This window comes from Neomonachus schauinslandi, chromosome 5 (assembly GCF_002201575.2).
Source record: "Neomonachus schauinslandi chromosome 5, ASM220157v2, whole genome shotgun sequence".
Taxonomy (NCBI): domain Eukaryota; kingdom Metazoa; phylum Chordata; class Mammalia; order Carnivora; family Phocidae; genus Neomonachus; species Neomonachus schauinslandi.
In genome coordinates this window covers 38314788-38329988 of record NC_058407.1, presented here as the reverse complement: position 1 = coordinate 38329988, position 15201 = coordinate 38314788, and the positions used below count along the sequence as shown (strand labels likewise).

General features: G+C 36.0%; 1 protein-coding gene and 1 non-coding gene across 2 annotated transcripts in view; one reads left to right on the top strand and one right to left on the bottom strand.

Moving 5' to 3' along the window:
- Positions 1-15201, top strand: part of OTOGL (otogelin like) — a 138516-nt gene that overhangs the window by 26481 nt on the left and 96834 nt on the right. Inside the window, exons 11-18 of the mRNA XM_021678549.2 lie at positions 1628-1734; positions 1935-2060; positions 3323-3431; positions 4613-4659; positions 5138-5283; positions 6408-6531; positions 8292-8469; positions 12120-12244. Coding sequence (XP_021534224.2) covers positions 1628-1734; positions 1935-2060; positions 3323-3431; positions 4613-4659; positions 5138-5283; positions 6408-6531; positions 8292-8469; positions 12120-12244 — 962 coding nt within the window. The remainder of the gene's footprint in view (positions 1-1627; positions 1735-1934; positions 2061-3322; positions 3432-4612; positions 4660-5137; positions 5284-6407; positions 6532-8291; positions 8470-12119; positions 12245-15201) is intronic.
- Positions 1102-1236, bottom strand: LOC123324902. Its single transcript, XR_006540097.1, has one exon. It is a non-coding gene; the product is annotated as a U4 spliceosomal RNA (small nuclear RNA).

Sequence of the window (15201 nt, the reverse complement as noted above, 5' to 3'; positions counted from 1 at the left end):
AAGAAGAAGAAGAAGAAGAAGAAGAAGAAGAAGAAGAAGAAGAAGAAGAAGAAGAAGATGATGATAGCAGGAGGGGAAGAATGAAGTGGGGGGAATCTGACGGAGAGATGAACCATGAGAGACTATGGACTCTGAGAAACTAACTGAGGGTTCTAGAGGGAAGGGGGTAGGGGGATGGGTTAGCCTGGTGATGGGTATTCAAGAGGGCACATATTGAATGGAGCACTTGTGTTATATGCAAACAATGAATCATGGAACACTACATCAAAAACTAATGATGTAATGTATGGTGATTAACATAACATAAAAAAAAAGAAATGGTAGCTATTTTAATAATAGTTGCCTTGGGTTGGGAAACCAATATTCAGGTACTTTGTTAACTTTCAAAGCCTCTATTAATTGTAGGAAACAAGGCACATCTTTTAATGTAAATCAGAAACTTATTATCTTTCTAGGAATTCAACAATATTAGCTTACCCTGTTTTTTAGAGAATTTTTTTGTTTGGAGGTTTAGAATATTTTCTGAGCTTCTGAAGTTTATGTGCTTAGCCTTGTTTTTCCCTCTACAGCTCAGTTAATTGGACTAGATAAGCTGTATGACTCCAATTACAGCAGCACAGGAGAAGTGCAATTTGAGATGTGTGGCTTTTACAACAGAGATACTGAAAATGCTAGGGTTCACAAAATACAACATTCTTAAGGTCATTATCTTGTAAGATGTTTAACTATTCAATTTTGAGTTTGAATTGGGTTGAAAAACAAGTCCACTACCTTATTATAAACACTGCTTATTTTATAGATGCTATGTTAATCTGCTTTGGGAATTGGCAGACCTCTTATATTTGTTTGGGGGAGCTTCTAGGGTGATTATAAGAAAACAATGAGAGATTATTTACTCTTGGCAATATTACAAAAGTAACTAGCTTTAGCAACTTAAGCTTAAAAGAATTAAAAATTAAAAAAAAAAAAGAGAAATCTTTTAAATCTTAAAGTTAAATGCTATTTATTCAATCTTTCAAAACTGCTGTTTTATTAGTACTAGTTTTATTCCAGCACGTAGACTATTAAGAGCATGGTATCTTGGAAATAATTTTCGTATTTGATGCTTTTATTGTGATAGAATTTTATCTATTATAATGGGATTTCTAGATGTAAATTTATAAATATAGTTTCAATTAGCAATAATTGTGCCTCGGATAAACCTCATTGGCTACGATACTGCCACTGCGCAAAGCTTAAATTTATAAATATAAATTTGTTTATATTTATTAATAGGATTTTCTAAAAGTTCTGGAATACTTGGTGTGGGAGCAAAGTGATCCATACAAAGATTCTGGGCAGAATGTCATAATTAAAATAGAAAAGTTTTTCAGTACAGGGACTCTTTTGAATCAAAGGAAAAGTGGCCAAATCATTGAAATAGTTCGATGAAGACAATTTGCCCAGGCCCTTTGAAGTTGGGATCTCATGCTTATATATTTTCTGCATTATTGTACATGATGTGTGCATGCTGACATCAGTTTATAATAGAATATTCACCATGCACTCAGCATTTCTAGAGATCAGGAGCTCAAAGCTTGGTTTCTACCCATATTTCCGTGTGACTATGGCTCTCTTCACTTTCCAGAACCGATGATGATGAAACCTATTGCCGAGCAGCCACTGAGTATGCTAGAGCCTGTTCCCATGCTGGCCACCCTATTCAAGACTGGAGAGATGACTTTCCAGCATGCAGTATGTTTTCTTATTTTCCTAAACCGTGTGTATTTTTGTTAATTTCAGGTTTATCCTAACACTTAAAACTAATGATTGGCAAAGATTTGTCATTGACACAATAACATTGGTAAACTTGCATACTTTTCAAAACACTGTACTTTTTTTTGAAAGAGAGGTGAGTAGATTTGACTTACAGCTCCCTTGTTTGCCCATTTTAGCTGATAAATGTGATGATAGCTTCGTCCACCGGGATTGTATCAGTTGTTGCCCACCAACCTGCACATTTGAGAAACAGTGTCTTGGGAGCAATCTCCATTGTCTTGATGGATGTTACTGCGCAGATGGTAAGCACTTCGTGAAAGAAATGATGGCTGTACTCATGGAAACTAGTATCCAGCAATCTAAGAATCATATCATAATGTCCTGTCTCAGGACATTAGGGCTATTGCAATTTTCTACCCTTGTAGGATTTGGCCCTCAAAGTGACTAGGAAGGATGGCTGCTTTTCTACTTTGTACATTTCCCAGGAAATTTGGAATCCAGAGTCCTGAAGTTAACCATGAGTTAACAAATCTTTTGCTCTCTTGGATATTTAAGGACATTTAATAATTTGTCTATTTTCATATTTTGAAGACGAAAGCAATTTCAAAAAAAGCCTCACATTTTGGCAGTATAAGATTTTGGTCCTGATGTAGTTTTAATATTTGAAATTAGAAGTGACAGAGCCAGTGATACAGGTGAGATTTAAAATTAGGAATGACTGCTATACAGATAGAACTTTACAAAGAACACCAGGATTTACTCAAACCCTTTTATTTTTACATATTAAAAAAATAGAATCCCAGAGATGTTAAGTGTTTTCCTCACTTGGGCAAGGACTATTGGAATCAGATCTGTTGACCTCAGTCCCTTTGGTCTGTTAGTGTCACTCAAAGCATAATCTTTAGACCAGTGCCAGGCCTGAACCATTTCTTACCAATGATACAACAAGGAGTTTGAACAAGAATAAAAATCCATGTGCCAAAATATAAGTCAATGCTCCTTCACCTAGGAACTCCTACTCTGAAAAAAGTCAGCTGAACGAAACACGTGCTTGGTAACATGGTTGACTTACATTCTGGCTCGGCCACCTTTCCCCATTAAGGAGGTAGAAAAGGCTGGTCCTCTGCACTGGTCCTTTGAGTAGCACTCTCTGGCTCTTTATTATCTGCATGACAATAATGGAAATCTCTCATTTTGAGATGAACAGAAATTAAACCAAGAATATATGTTCTCTCTCCTTCCCTCCCTTTTCCCCTCGAAAGCAAGGAAATACTGTCTTGTTGCCTTTATCCTGTGTAGTGAAACCTGAGTTTTTGATGGCAAGTCATGGAATAAAAAAGTTGAAAATCACCGAAATAGAGCCTTATAACGTAGCTACTGACTGAGTTAGAACCAGGTTGTCAATAACCTCTTTAAAAGTAAAAAAAAAAAAAAAAAATTATATATATATATTCAGCACCTGGTGTAAGTAGGTGTTCAATAAAACTTGGTTGAATTATTACATGCAAAGAACACATTTTTTGTTATTTCTTTTGAGAATTTGATACATATTTTTCTTAAATAGGACTCATAATGGACAATGGGACTTGCATCTCCTTGGAAAACTGCCCGTGTAGTTTTCATGGATTAGCTTATTCAGTTGGTTCAAAAATTGAACAAGAATGTACTGAATGGTATGTGATTAATGTACAGCCATTTATTTCTATGCACCTGGCTAGTTGATATCTTTCTCATGATATATGTTTAAAGGATTATACTTATTACTGATTTTCTTCCAAAAATTCCAAGACACGGTTTGCATCTTATTTAAAGTCTCTACGGGAGTGGGGTAGGGGGCCATATATATTTTCATATTTTAAAGATGAAAGCAAGTTCAGAAAAAAGAACTACAAAAAATATAGAAAATCTATCATTTCTTTTATGATTTAATTCTTCTCACTTTCCTTGGTAATAATTCCATCAAATCATATACCCATGTAATGCGTCTGTCTGTTGCATTTTCTTCTTATCTGTAACCAGTACTTTGCCTGTACTTTTACTACTAGAACTTAATGGTGTTCCTGGCCTTCTCTGTTGGGTACTTAAAAAAGTGTCTCTCCGTATTGCCAGTACTTGGCCATGATTAGAGACATTTAGAATTTCTTATTCCATTAGCTAATTAAGACTATTCCAGGAAAGCACTGAATCCCTCCAGGGAAGTCTTATAAAGAAACAGGTCTAAATGTCATCAGGCCCTTTCCCCTTTGCTGTTAGTGTAATGTAAGTGACATGCAGGTGGATAACCAACCATGTTCTTACATACTCGGTTAAGCTCCTGACTATCAGAGATTCTGCTTCCATCCTTCTCTCCTCAAACTCTTTTTGCTGGCAGAAGGCAGAATTTATCTTACAGAAGAGGACATCTTTTCTCTTTTTAATGTCTGATGATCCTCAAAAGAGAAAAGTCTCTTTTCTCAATTTTTAATAGATGAGATAATATATTAACTGTTTATGAATGTTTCTCTAATAATATAGGTAAATACTTTTCATGTGCAACTTCTTTTAGTTTAAGCAATGAGAGAAGGACATAAAACAAGTTCTCTGTCTGCATAGGACTTTTGTTCCAGGCTATTCTGTGTTCCCTTTGTATCATCTTAAGTGATGTAAGTATGACACACAGTAAATCATGATTTAGGTACTGGCCAGTCCAAATTTATCAGTCAATTGAACTTCTGTCAATGTATTTTTCAATTATAGGTGAGATTATTCTGAACCTATAAACATGGTATGTTTTGGTACATCAATCAGTACATTGATGCAAATATTAATACAGTTTCTCTATACCAGTAATTAATAGTCTTATAATTTCATTTAGTGTATGTGTTGGTGGAGTTTGGAACTGCACTGAGCATGACTGTCCAGGTAAATCTTTTAAAATGTTTCTAAAGAAAAAAATTTCAATTTTCTTTAAGTTGAAGGAAGATAGCAATGATTTTTATGAGGTCATCTCATATATAACAAGAGATGTAATGATCAATAAATCAGATATTTGGAGGATAAATGGAAAATTGAATAAAGGATAGCTTTGAGCAGGAAACTGGTAAAAATTTATTGAAGTAGTATAAATATTACAAAACCTAAAAATTACATGGAAGAGCTATCATTTAATAAATTTTAAATTAAATTTAATAACATAATCTAGTAAGTTTTTCAAACTAGTACATTTTAGACACTTTATTTTTTTTCATTTTAGGAACTTTAGCTATTCTTTCTGATGCATGATTATTTACCCTAAGTCAACTTTGTTTTTTAAGAACAAACATAATTTCTTTCTCCGCCTTCTCCTTCTCTCTCTCCTTCTTTTTCTCTTTTCTTATTTTTGTGATTATTTTTTTGGTAGTTCAATGCTCCGTTGTGGGTGATTCTCATTTTACAACATTTGATGGTCGACATTATTCTTTTATTGGAATGTGCCAGTACATCCTTGTGAAAGGAACTGGAAAAGATAAATTCACAATTACTTTACAGAAAGCTCACTGTGAACAGGTAGGAACATCTCAAAATGGCCAGAGGAATTTTCTTTGTTTTGTTTTGTTTTTGACTCAAGCTTCATTCTAGGTTAAGAGTGATAATATGAATGGGTACGGTTATTTTCTTCAAAAATGATTGCTAAGATGTATCATTATTCTACATTTGACAAAGAAAGAAAAAATGTTGGTAATCTATGTTTTACTATTGATTATATGATGCATCCTGATTTGATATTAAAATATGAAAATGTATGTGTTTTAGATTTAATATTATGTATTTAATTGTATTTTCTTTCTTAAACAATGCTATTTGTATGTATAGTTTTTTGAACATTTCATGCATGATTGCACAATGGACGTAAGTTTTTGGTTATTTCAAAAACTACTATTTTAAAGAGGTGATTCTTGACAGGAGTGAATAGGCTTCATATATTCTAAATAGATGTGATGAATTTCTTAGCATCCTGAAGTATTTATTTTACAACTTTTCTTCAAATAAACACATCGATTATTTGTAAAGACACACAGGTTTTCCTCTCCTTAAGTCAGATAGTCAAAATTTTGCAGAAATCTTTAATTTTTTAGTTTTATTCCAGTGTGAAATGGTTATTTCCAACAAAAATTCTGAGCTATTTTATTTGCTTTTTTTTTTACAGTTTGATTTTTTCCTTTGCAATACATTGGAGTCTGAATAAGCTTTCTACATAGAATCCTAGTTCTCTTTGTTCTTTTCCTTATTGAATTTTTTATGTCTAATATGCTACTTAAATGAATTTGGAGAGGTACTTTAACAATGTGTTATGGAAAACATAATTATTGGCACTTAGTTGAGAACATTTTTATTTAATGTTCTATGTAAAATATAGATATGTATATGGTATACTTAATGTACTATATAAAAACATATTTTATTGGGAATGGGGCTATATAAGATGGGTTATGTGGTAATTACTTTATTATATTACTTATACTCAAGCCTTCTACATGCCAGAAATTGTTATCTATGTGCACTCTCTTTCTCCTTTCTTCTCCCCTGTCTCTCCCTTGCTTTTTCTCATTCCCCTCTCCCATTATCACTGTCTCTTTCTATATCTCTATTTCTCTCTCATTCCTTTAATTGATGATTTGATTTTTATGCAGAACCTTGGCTTGGTCTGCCTTCAGTCTATAACTCTAATTCTGGAGGATGATTTTAACAAACAAGTGACCCTTAGTAGAGGAGGACAAATCCTTACCAGTCCTAACCAAGGCTTCAATCTGAATGGTAAGAAGCAATGATGTACTTCACCTATGTTAACAACAACAATCAAACAAGCTAAATGAATTCTTCTCCCATTGGCTGGCTAACCTAACATTTGTGTTTCTATGTGTTGCCGGGTCCTCAGCTAGACATCTCAGGGATGACCATGTTTTTGGGAACTAGTGTTCAAGTGGCCTAGAGTTTGCAAGAGGAAAGATAAACGCAAACAGCCACTTCCATAAAATATGATAAACTGAAAGATATGCACAGAGACTTTGGGGGTCTAAGTGAGGGCAGTTCACCCAGCCTTGGGCAGGAGAGTGCAGGATAGTCAGGCAAGTTTTCTGAAGGAGGTGATGTCTTGTTCAGCATTCAAAGCTGAGGATTGTCAGGATGAAAGAGTGGGGAAAGCATTCCATGCAAAGCAAGGAGTTGTAGAACTGTGTGGTATGTTTAGGGGAAACTATAACTAGTTTGGTACTGCTAAAGCCTGAGGAGGGTCATGGAGATTGTCTAGCCATGGGAAGAGAGACATAGGTGGGGATGAAGACCAGGGAAAGCCTTATATGCAGGGCATCATTATGGTTTTCTTTTTCCTGCCTGTGTTCCAGCATAGTTATTGTTAATACTCTCACTCCCAGAGATGTCCCAATTTGTATTACAAATTACATGGTCATGCTATTCATTGTCATGCTAAGGAAGTTGAACTTGATGTGAAATTGAATATGAAATTTTCATTATTTGACCATTTTTATGTACAGAGATAACAATCTCATATCATTCAACCAAATAAATAATAAGTGTTAATGAGAAGACTGGTAAGTCTTTTTTTTTTTTTTTGGGTAGACTACTATGGCAACTGTGTGGAAATGGCTTTAAGAAATGCTGGCAGGAAACGTGGAGAGTACTTAGGATGATACTGAAGTAGGGCATGCAGGGAAGGAGGAGGAACTGATGTAAGGCAGTGACAGTAGAAATAGAAAGAAGAGAGATTGAAAAATTATTTAGGAAAAAAAAGGTGGTCTGAACCTGGTGACTGATTGAATTAGGGCTGGTTGGGGAAGGGCAACAAGGGGGACAAAGTGATCAAAGAATGATTCTCCGATTTCTGGGTGTGGTGAACAGACCGATGGCAGAAATTATGGTAGAGATACAGGAGCGATTGTTCCTATATACTGTGCTGGCAAAAGTCATCAGTTCAGATTTGAACACAAGTTTCTTGTCTCTAAAGGTGTCTTATAAAATGGTACCCCTCAAGTCCTGTGCTCCCCTTTTTGCTGACAGTCTCAAGGGAATGGGGAATTTTTGAGGAATGTGCCACTTCCTTATTGAATCATGACCAGTTTGTGGAAAAGTTCACACACACACACACACACACACACACACACACACGAGTTAAAAAAAAAAAAAAGAAGACAGACTTCAAATGCTAAGGACTGTCCACACCTGCCAAGAGATGCTTGTCAACTGAAATTACCTGTGGACATGATAATCTATTAAAAAGATCCACTGAAGACCCAGAAAGGAGAGATAGAAGAGAAATGGGAGAAAAGAAAGCACAAGGTGGCAAAAATTGGCCCTGGAGCAAGGAGCAGGAACTGGGAGTCTGCCTGCTCCATGCCCTGCTCTCTCACTCTCTCTCTCTTTTTAAAAAAATGTTTCAAGTTTTTATTTAAATTCTAGTTCCCGGTCTCTTGAAAGAAGAGTTCTGGTGCTGTACGCTAGCATTTCACAACACTACCTATGAATCTCAAAGCTGATTTATGTATGTTCTTTTCCCACAGGAATTGTTGAAATTCAAACTCTGTCATCCTTATTTATTCTTCTAAAAACCACATTTGGTTTAAAGATTCTGTTTGCTATAGATGGGGAAAGAATTTATATTCAGCTCACTAGTGCATGGAAAAGAAGAACACTAGGTCTGTGTGGCACTTTTAATGGGAACATAAGGGATGATTTCCTGTAAGTATGATGTCTGGACAGCTAACATGATTTAATGACTAGTAATTAGAGACAAATTCTTTCACTGAAAACATTTACTTAACTACTAATAGCTTAGTCATCACTGTTCCAAGAGCTTTACGTGATCATCTATTTAAATTTTATAGCAATCCCCTGATTAGTAGCTCTGTTTTATAGAAAAAGCCTCATGGAGGCCCCAAAGTGGCAAGTAAATAGCTCAAAGTCATTTAGCCCAAATATGGTGGAGCTGGGCTTTGAATTTGGGTGGTGTGACTCAGAGTCCATGGGCTAACCCACAGAATAACCACCCCTGATTGTCTCCCTTGCCACCTAACAAGCTTAACAGTATTTTATTTTTGAACAGGCACTGCTTTTTAAAAAATCTCAATTAGGGGCGCCTGGGTGGCTCAGTTGGTTAAGTGACTGCCTTCGGCTCAGGTCATGATCCTGGAGTCCCGGGATCGAGTCCCGCATCGGGCTCCCTGCTCAGCGGGGATTCTGCTCCTCCCTCTCCCGCTCCCCCCTCTTGTGCTCTCTCACTCTTTCTCTCTCTCGAATAAATAAATAAATAAAATCTTTAAAAAAATCTCAATTATCATTGGGTATTAATGATAGTACGTTATGCCTTAAAAATATGAATATCCTTTGGTATGAATGGTACCTCTACAGCAACCTTTTGGCATCCAGATCAACCGGCTTTTATGATAGCTGGTGTTTCATCAGAAGAAAAGCAGTATAGTATAGTTGTAGCCCTTGTACTGGCAAAGCAGTTTTCCCCAGCTGCGAGAAGACACAAGGTATCATTTAATGAAAATGCTTTGGGCACCTGTTCTTGTCCTAAGCACTGGGGTGCAATTTAAGCAGGATCATCTGGTTCCCATCTCAGGCAGCTTGTATTGCAGGTCAGGAGGGGATAACAGGCTTCAAGAAATAATTAGGTGGGCCCAAGGTATTAATCAACCATATATAAAAACACTGAGGTAATTTCAGGACCTTATATGTTGAGCTGTGTGGTAGTGGCTAGAAACACAGCAGGGATTTTGAGTAGGTCAGTGTGGGATGGGTAGCCAGGGAACATTTCATGGACAAGCCCTTCCTCAATACCAGATTTAATTTTTTTTTTCAAATACCGTATTTTTTAAAACACTTCTGCATATTTTTCCTATTTGGGATTTCTTCCGCCTCCTAATCTTTCTTGTGAATACCTATATATTGTTGAACCAAATTCAGAACTTATTTGCTTCAAAACATGAGCTCATATCCCACCAGACAAAGTTAACTTTGACTCTGTTATTTATAAAAATCTGTCCCTTATCTGTCTGGTTTCCACTTAAAACTCTGAGGGTTTTGAGAATAAGGATCAAGTCCTCTATCTTTCTGTTCTTAGGAACTAACATAGAGCCTTATATGCAGTAGATAGTTGATCTACATGGAGGTAGGACTTTTTTTTAAAATAAATTTTTAAATTTAAATTCAATTAATTAACATATAATGTATTATTGGTTTCAGAGGTACAGGTCTGTGATTCATCAGTCTTATATAACACGCAGTGCTCATTACATCACGTGCCCTCCTTAATGTCCATCACCAGTTACCCCACCCCCCTCCCCTCCAGCAACCCTCAGTTTGCTTCCTATGATTAAGAGTCTCTTATGGTTTGTCTCTCTCTCTCTCTGGTTTTGTCTTGTTTTATTTTTTGGAGGTAGGACTTTTAATAAGGCACCAAGAAGAGAATTTGGACGGACAAGGAGAACTGGCATTTAAAATTTTAAATTTCAGAAGAGAATTTATTTTATCTTTTCTTCTGTGTGACTACCTTGTTGTCAGCTTATTTAGTTCTTTGTTTCATTTATTTGTAGCTCAGAATATCAATATCTTTATCACATTCAAGAAACAGACTATGTTAAGTGGCTCAGCTAAAATGTGCAGAAAAGAGGTTGAAGCCTTGTTTCTCTTCTTTGTTTATCAGAATGGGTTAGCAGTCAGTGTTTAACAGATGGCAGATCTGTCTGCCTTTTTCTAAGGCACCAGTCTCCTCCATGTATAAACATTCAGGCGTGATAACAGTGCAGGATAATATTTCAGAGGCAGAGATAACTTTTGGACAATGTTTAGCTTTCCAACAAAACAGTTAATATTCTTCACTTCATAAAGGTTAATGCGAATCTGCAAACATAGTGGGATGGAAGATATTAATTACTTGAAAATCTTGTTACAGTAAGTTAAATATGGTGAGCCAAAGGGTATTTTATAAAATGAAATGCAATAAGTAAATGGGTCTGCATTTTGGTTCCTCCTCTTTTTTTGGTATTTATTGTTTCAAGTCAATTCAATGAAATAAGAGAGCCAAGCTCTGAGTCAGTTTCTCCTGGGAACCCTGACTATACCCATCACCTTGACCTATTTTATTGTCCTTTGTAGGGGTGAAGAGGGAAGGAGAGAGAAAGAAAGCAAAGAGCTAGTGCTCCTCAATTTCTTTGAGGCTCAGTGTTCTTGGTTGAACAAAATGAGATTTGTGGTTAGGTGTTTGCTGTAATTCCTTACAGTTCTAGAATGGTTTCATTTTGAGGGATAGGGAAGGAGAAAGGGTGGGAACAAGGGATGAGTGTTGTGGAATGGCTTGTGAAGCTCCTTTTTATTCTCCTTTCTCAGCCACTGTGGTGAGAAACTCCATATAGTTCCTAGTGACTAAGGTCAATGGTAACCGAAGCAGTTAATTTAGGACAATATAGAGAACTGAGATAAAGCCTACTCGACTATTTGGCCATGTTGTTGGGGCTTTCATTGGTCAAGTTTTGCTTGGTCAGAGCTTCCTATAGGAGATTTAGTCCAATCTGATTCTCTAGGTAGTTTTGACAATGTGTGGTACAGTGTCCAATAGGGATTGTCACGAAATATGGGTTGATGAGTTAGTAAATCTTGATGGCTGCTGGAGGGGGTATCTTAGTGTTTGGCTCTTCAATGTTGTTGTGGTTTATAAGACTGATTTTGGAAAGGTAGATGTTTCTCTTCCATTTTGTTTTGCTGAGGAAACTGAAGAAGTGAGCAACCTCGAATGAAGTATGCCTTCTAAACCATTTTCCCTCAATTTTCTTTTGGTTTGGTAACCTCAGGATGGCACCTCGGTATTTTAGTGCTCATAATGGAAATGAAATATTGAATCAGAAATATAGGCTATTTATATTTGGGACATTTGTCTTTACACTAAAAAGAATCATGTGAGCTACCCACCTCTACCTCTGCCCATGCGCCCTAGACCACACACACATTAATGATTTGGATGTGTGAATGATGTTTCATTAAAACGGTCAGAACTGGATTTGAATCTTGGCTCTGACGCACATCAGCTGAACGATTGTTGGTATTTCTCTGAGCTTCTGCTTTGCTTTCTCTTTAAAATGGAAATTATGTTTTCTTCACAAGGCTGAGGTGATTATTAAATAAAACCATGGATGTCTACAATGAGGCACATTATGAAGTCTTAATAACAGGAAGCTAATGCCATGTGTGTTTTTAAAAAATAGAACATTTTAAGCTCTAAGTTATCTTTGTAAATTAAAAAAATAGTGTTCTCCTTTTCAATAGTTGAAGACCATGAAAAAATGAAATGAATGGGAGAGACTAAGATGCATATTACCTTTGCTCTCTAGTTCTCCATCAGGCATGATAGAAGGTACCCCACAACTTCATGCCAATGCCTGGAGAGTTTCCTCCACTTGTTTTGCACCTGTTCATGTTCCTATGGTGGACCCCTGCAACATTAATCAACAAAACAGTAAGTCCTTCTTCCCGCATGTAAACCTAGAGGAAAATTCCATGCATTACTGTAATCTTATAAAGTTAGAGAATTATATATGCCTCTTTATCTAATCTAGGGTATTTTTTAAAAGAACTCTGGAAAATGACTATTTTATTTACTAGTTTGCATTTACAAATGTACTTATTTTATGTGTTTACGAATCCCTAGACTCTTCACAAATATGGGCTAGCATTTTGGAGATTTCAGATTCTTTAAAGGCTACAGAAAAATCTCGGGAAATACTGTAATAATGCTGTTATAGTCTTGCAGCGTTCCACTTCAGCTCCACTATGTGACAGCTCATGCAGATTCTTCTAGTACTATCACACGACCGGTGGTGTTCCGGCTTCATAAGCAGGAGCCAGTGATCCAAGGAGGCCTGTGCCAAGAAGTGTGCAACAATTTGAGACGGTCATGCTCCAGATTTCCAATCTGCAGTGACAGTGTAACAAACATGCCAAGAAATTTTGGCTGTGTTTTTTTACTAAAGCCACAGCAAACTATGTGAAAGGCTATTTCACTGATCAATAAGAGAAGACATATATATATATATATATATATACACACACACACACACAGTGATTTCACAAATAAAAGAAGACATATATGTCTTCTGTGAAATCACTGAAATCACTGTGAAATCACTGTGAAAAAATTAATATGCATGCTTAATTAAACATTTTCATAATTTTAATTTGTTCCTTTAATTATTTTGGCTAATTTACTGTTTCTATGTATTTTTTTATATACATTATTAATATTGGTTAAGTACCCATAAGAACCCAGTACAATTTCTGGATTTTGTAGTGGTTGTTTGGAAGGATTCTGTTGACTATCATATGGTCCTTATTATTAACTTATGGTTTCTGTGTCCTAGAAAGAATACAAGATAATGCTTTCAGTGTTGCTGGTGTTCTCTCTACGCTAGCTTCTAAACTTGTGGAAGATTGTTAACTCCTGTGGTCATTTTTCCTATAATAAGAGGATTAGACTAAAGTCTTGTGGCTTCCATAATTCAATACTTTTAATCTCACTCCCATTTAATGGTATTTTCTCCCCTATTCTGTCCTCAAATTTCTACTAATAGATTTCCTTCTCCTTCTCTTAGTCTTGCTCAGTTTGTTTCTAACTTTCTTGATTTCCTCTTTGATATTGCAGCAACTTTATTTTTTGTTTTTTTTTTAATAACATGTAAAAGTTGGAATAGAGTCTAAAGGATAAATTCAATTTCCCTCTGGTCTTTTTTTTTTTTTTTAAAGATTTTATTTATTTATTTGAGAGAGAGAGAATGAGAGACAGAGAGCATGAGAGGGAGGAGGGTCAGAGGGAGAAGCAGACTCCCCGCCGAGCAGGGAGCCCGATGCGGGACTCGATCCCGGGACTCCAGGATCATGACCTGAGCCGAAGGCAGTCGCTCAACCAACTGAGCCACCCAGGTGTCCCCCTCTGGTCTTTTCTTTATGACCTCCCTGACTACATGCCATTTTATTATATATATATGTATATATATAAATATGTATTTTATGACTTTTATCCCCCTAGCTCATGTCTTTTATGACATATATTCTAGATATTCTTCTTCTTCACCTTTGCCATGACCCATTTTTAAAAAAAATTTCAAATAGGTAAACAGAGAAAGATCCCCAGTAAAAGGAAAATAGATAATAAAAGTCAATAATTCTGAAGTGGATCCTGAAGGATATTTTTTCACAAAGATCTTCTTGAGGCACCCTTTTACTTAATGTTAGTAAGAATATTTTTTGATCTACAAATCCTTAGGACACACAGTAAAAGCCCCATTGATGTACTCGTTGCTTTGGAGTTCTTGGGGATTAGAAGAATGCATACCAACAGAACACTATTATAGTTGTTATAGTCTAAGTTACTTGTTTTCATATACATATGCATAGCAATGCAAAATATAATACTCAGATAATTATCATGTGTTTCCTTACCAATGATAAATATATTTAAAATACTCAACAGAATAAGTTCAGGTTTTTTTTTTTTTCTTTAAATTCCAGTTAACATACAGTGTAATCTTAGTTTTAGGTGTAGAAGTGATTCATCACTTACATATAACACCTGATGCTCATCACAAGTGCCCTCCTTCATACCCATCACCCATTTAGCCCATCTCCCACCCACCTCCCCTCCAGCAACTCTCTTTGTTCTCTATAGTTAAGTGTCTGTTTCTTGGTTTGTTTTCCCCCCATGTTCATTTGTTTTGTTTCTTAAATTCCACATATGAGTGAAATCATATGGTTTTTGTCTCTCTCTGACTTATTTTGCTTAGCATGATATTCTCTAGCTCCATCCACGTCATTGCAAATGGCAAGATTTCATTCTTTTTTATGGCTGAGTTCGTTTTTTTTTTAGAAAGAAAAGGTCTAGATTGCTTTGTCAAACTTGATTACTTCCATAATTCTATCTGATCAGTCATTCTCAAAAGAACAGTCAATAACTTTCAAGAAATGATTACACAGACCTCCCAAAATGGCTTGGTAGTTATATTTCATGGCCTTTAGCATGTGGTCCAATCCCTAATTTCTATTCATTATTCACTTATTCATGCATTCATAGGTTCATTTATCAGACATTATTCAGCTCCTAATATTTGCCAGACATTGTGCCTTGTGCAGACATTGTATTCGATGACTATATGGTAACTGCCACATTGCATTTACCGCAGAAACTTGATTGGAATGAGATGTTTCCCAGTCCTTCCTGCATAATTGTGTATTCCAGGGAGTTGCCATAGCATCCACAATCTGGCACCATGCTTACTATGTGTGGTTGTCTAGAGATAAGCCTTCCAATACTCACCAATTCTTTACAGCAGAACTGGGCAATTTTCTATGAAGATCTGCAGACAACGGGGTGATTGGGTGATTGAGGCCATTTCTATCGACACTTCTGTTACTCCTATTATT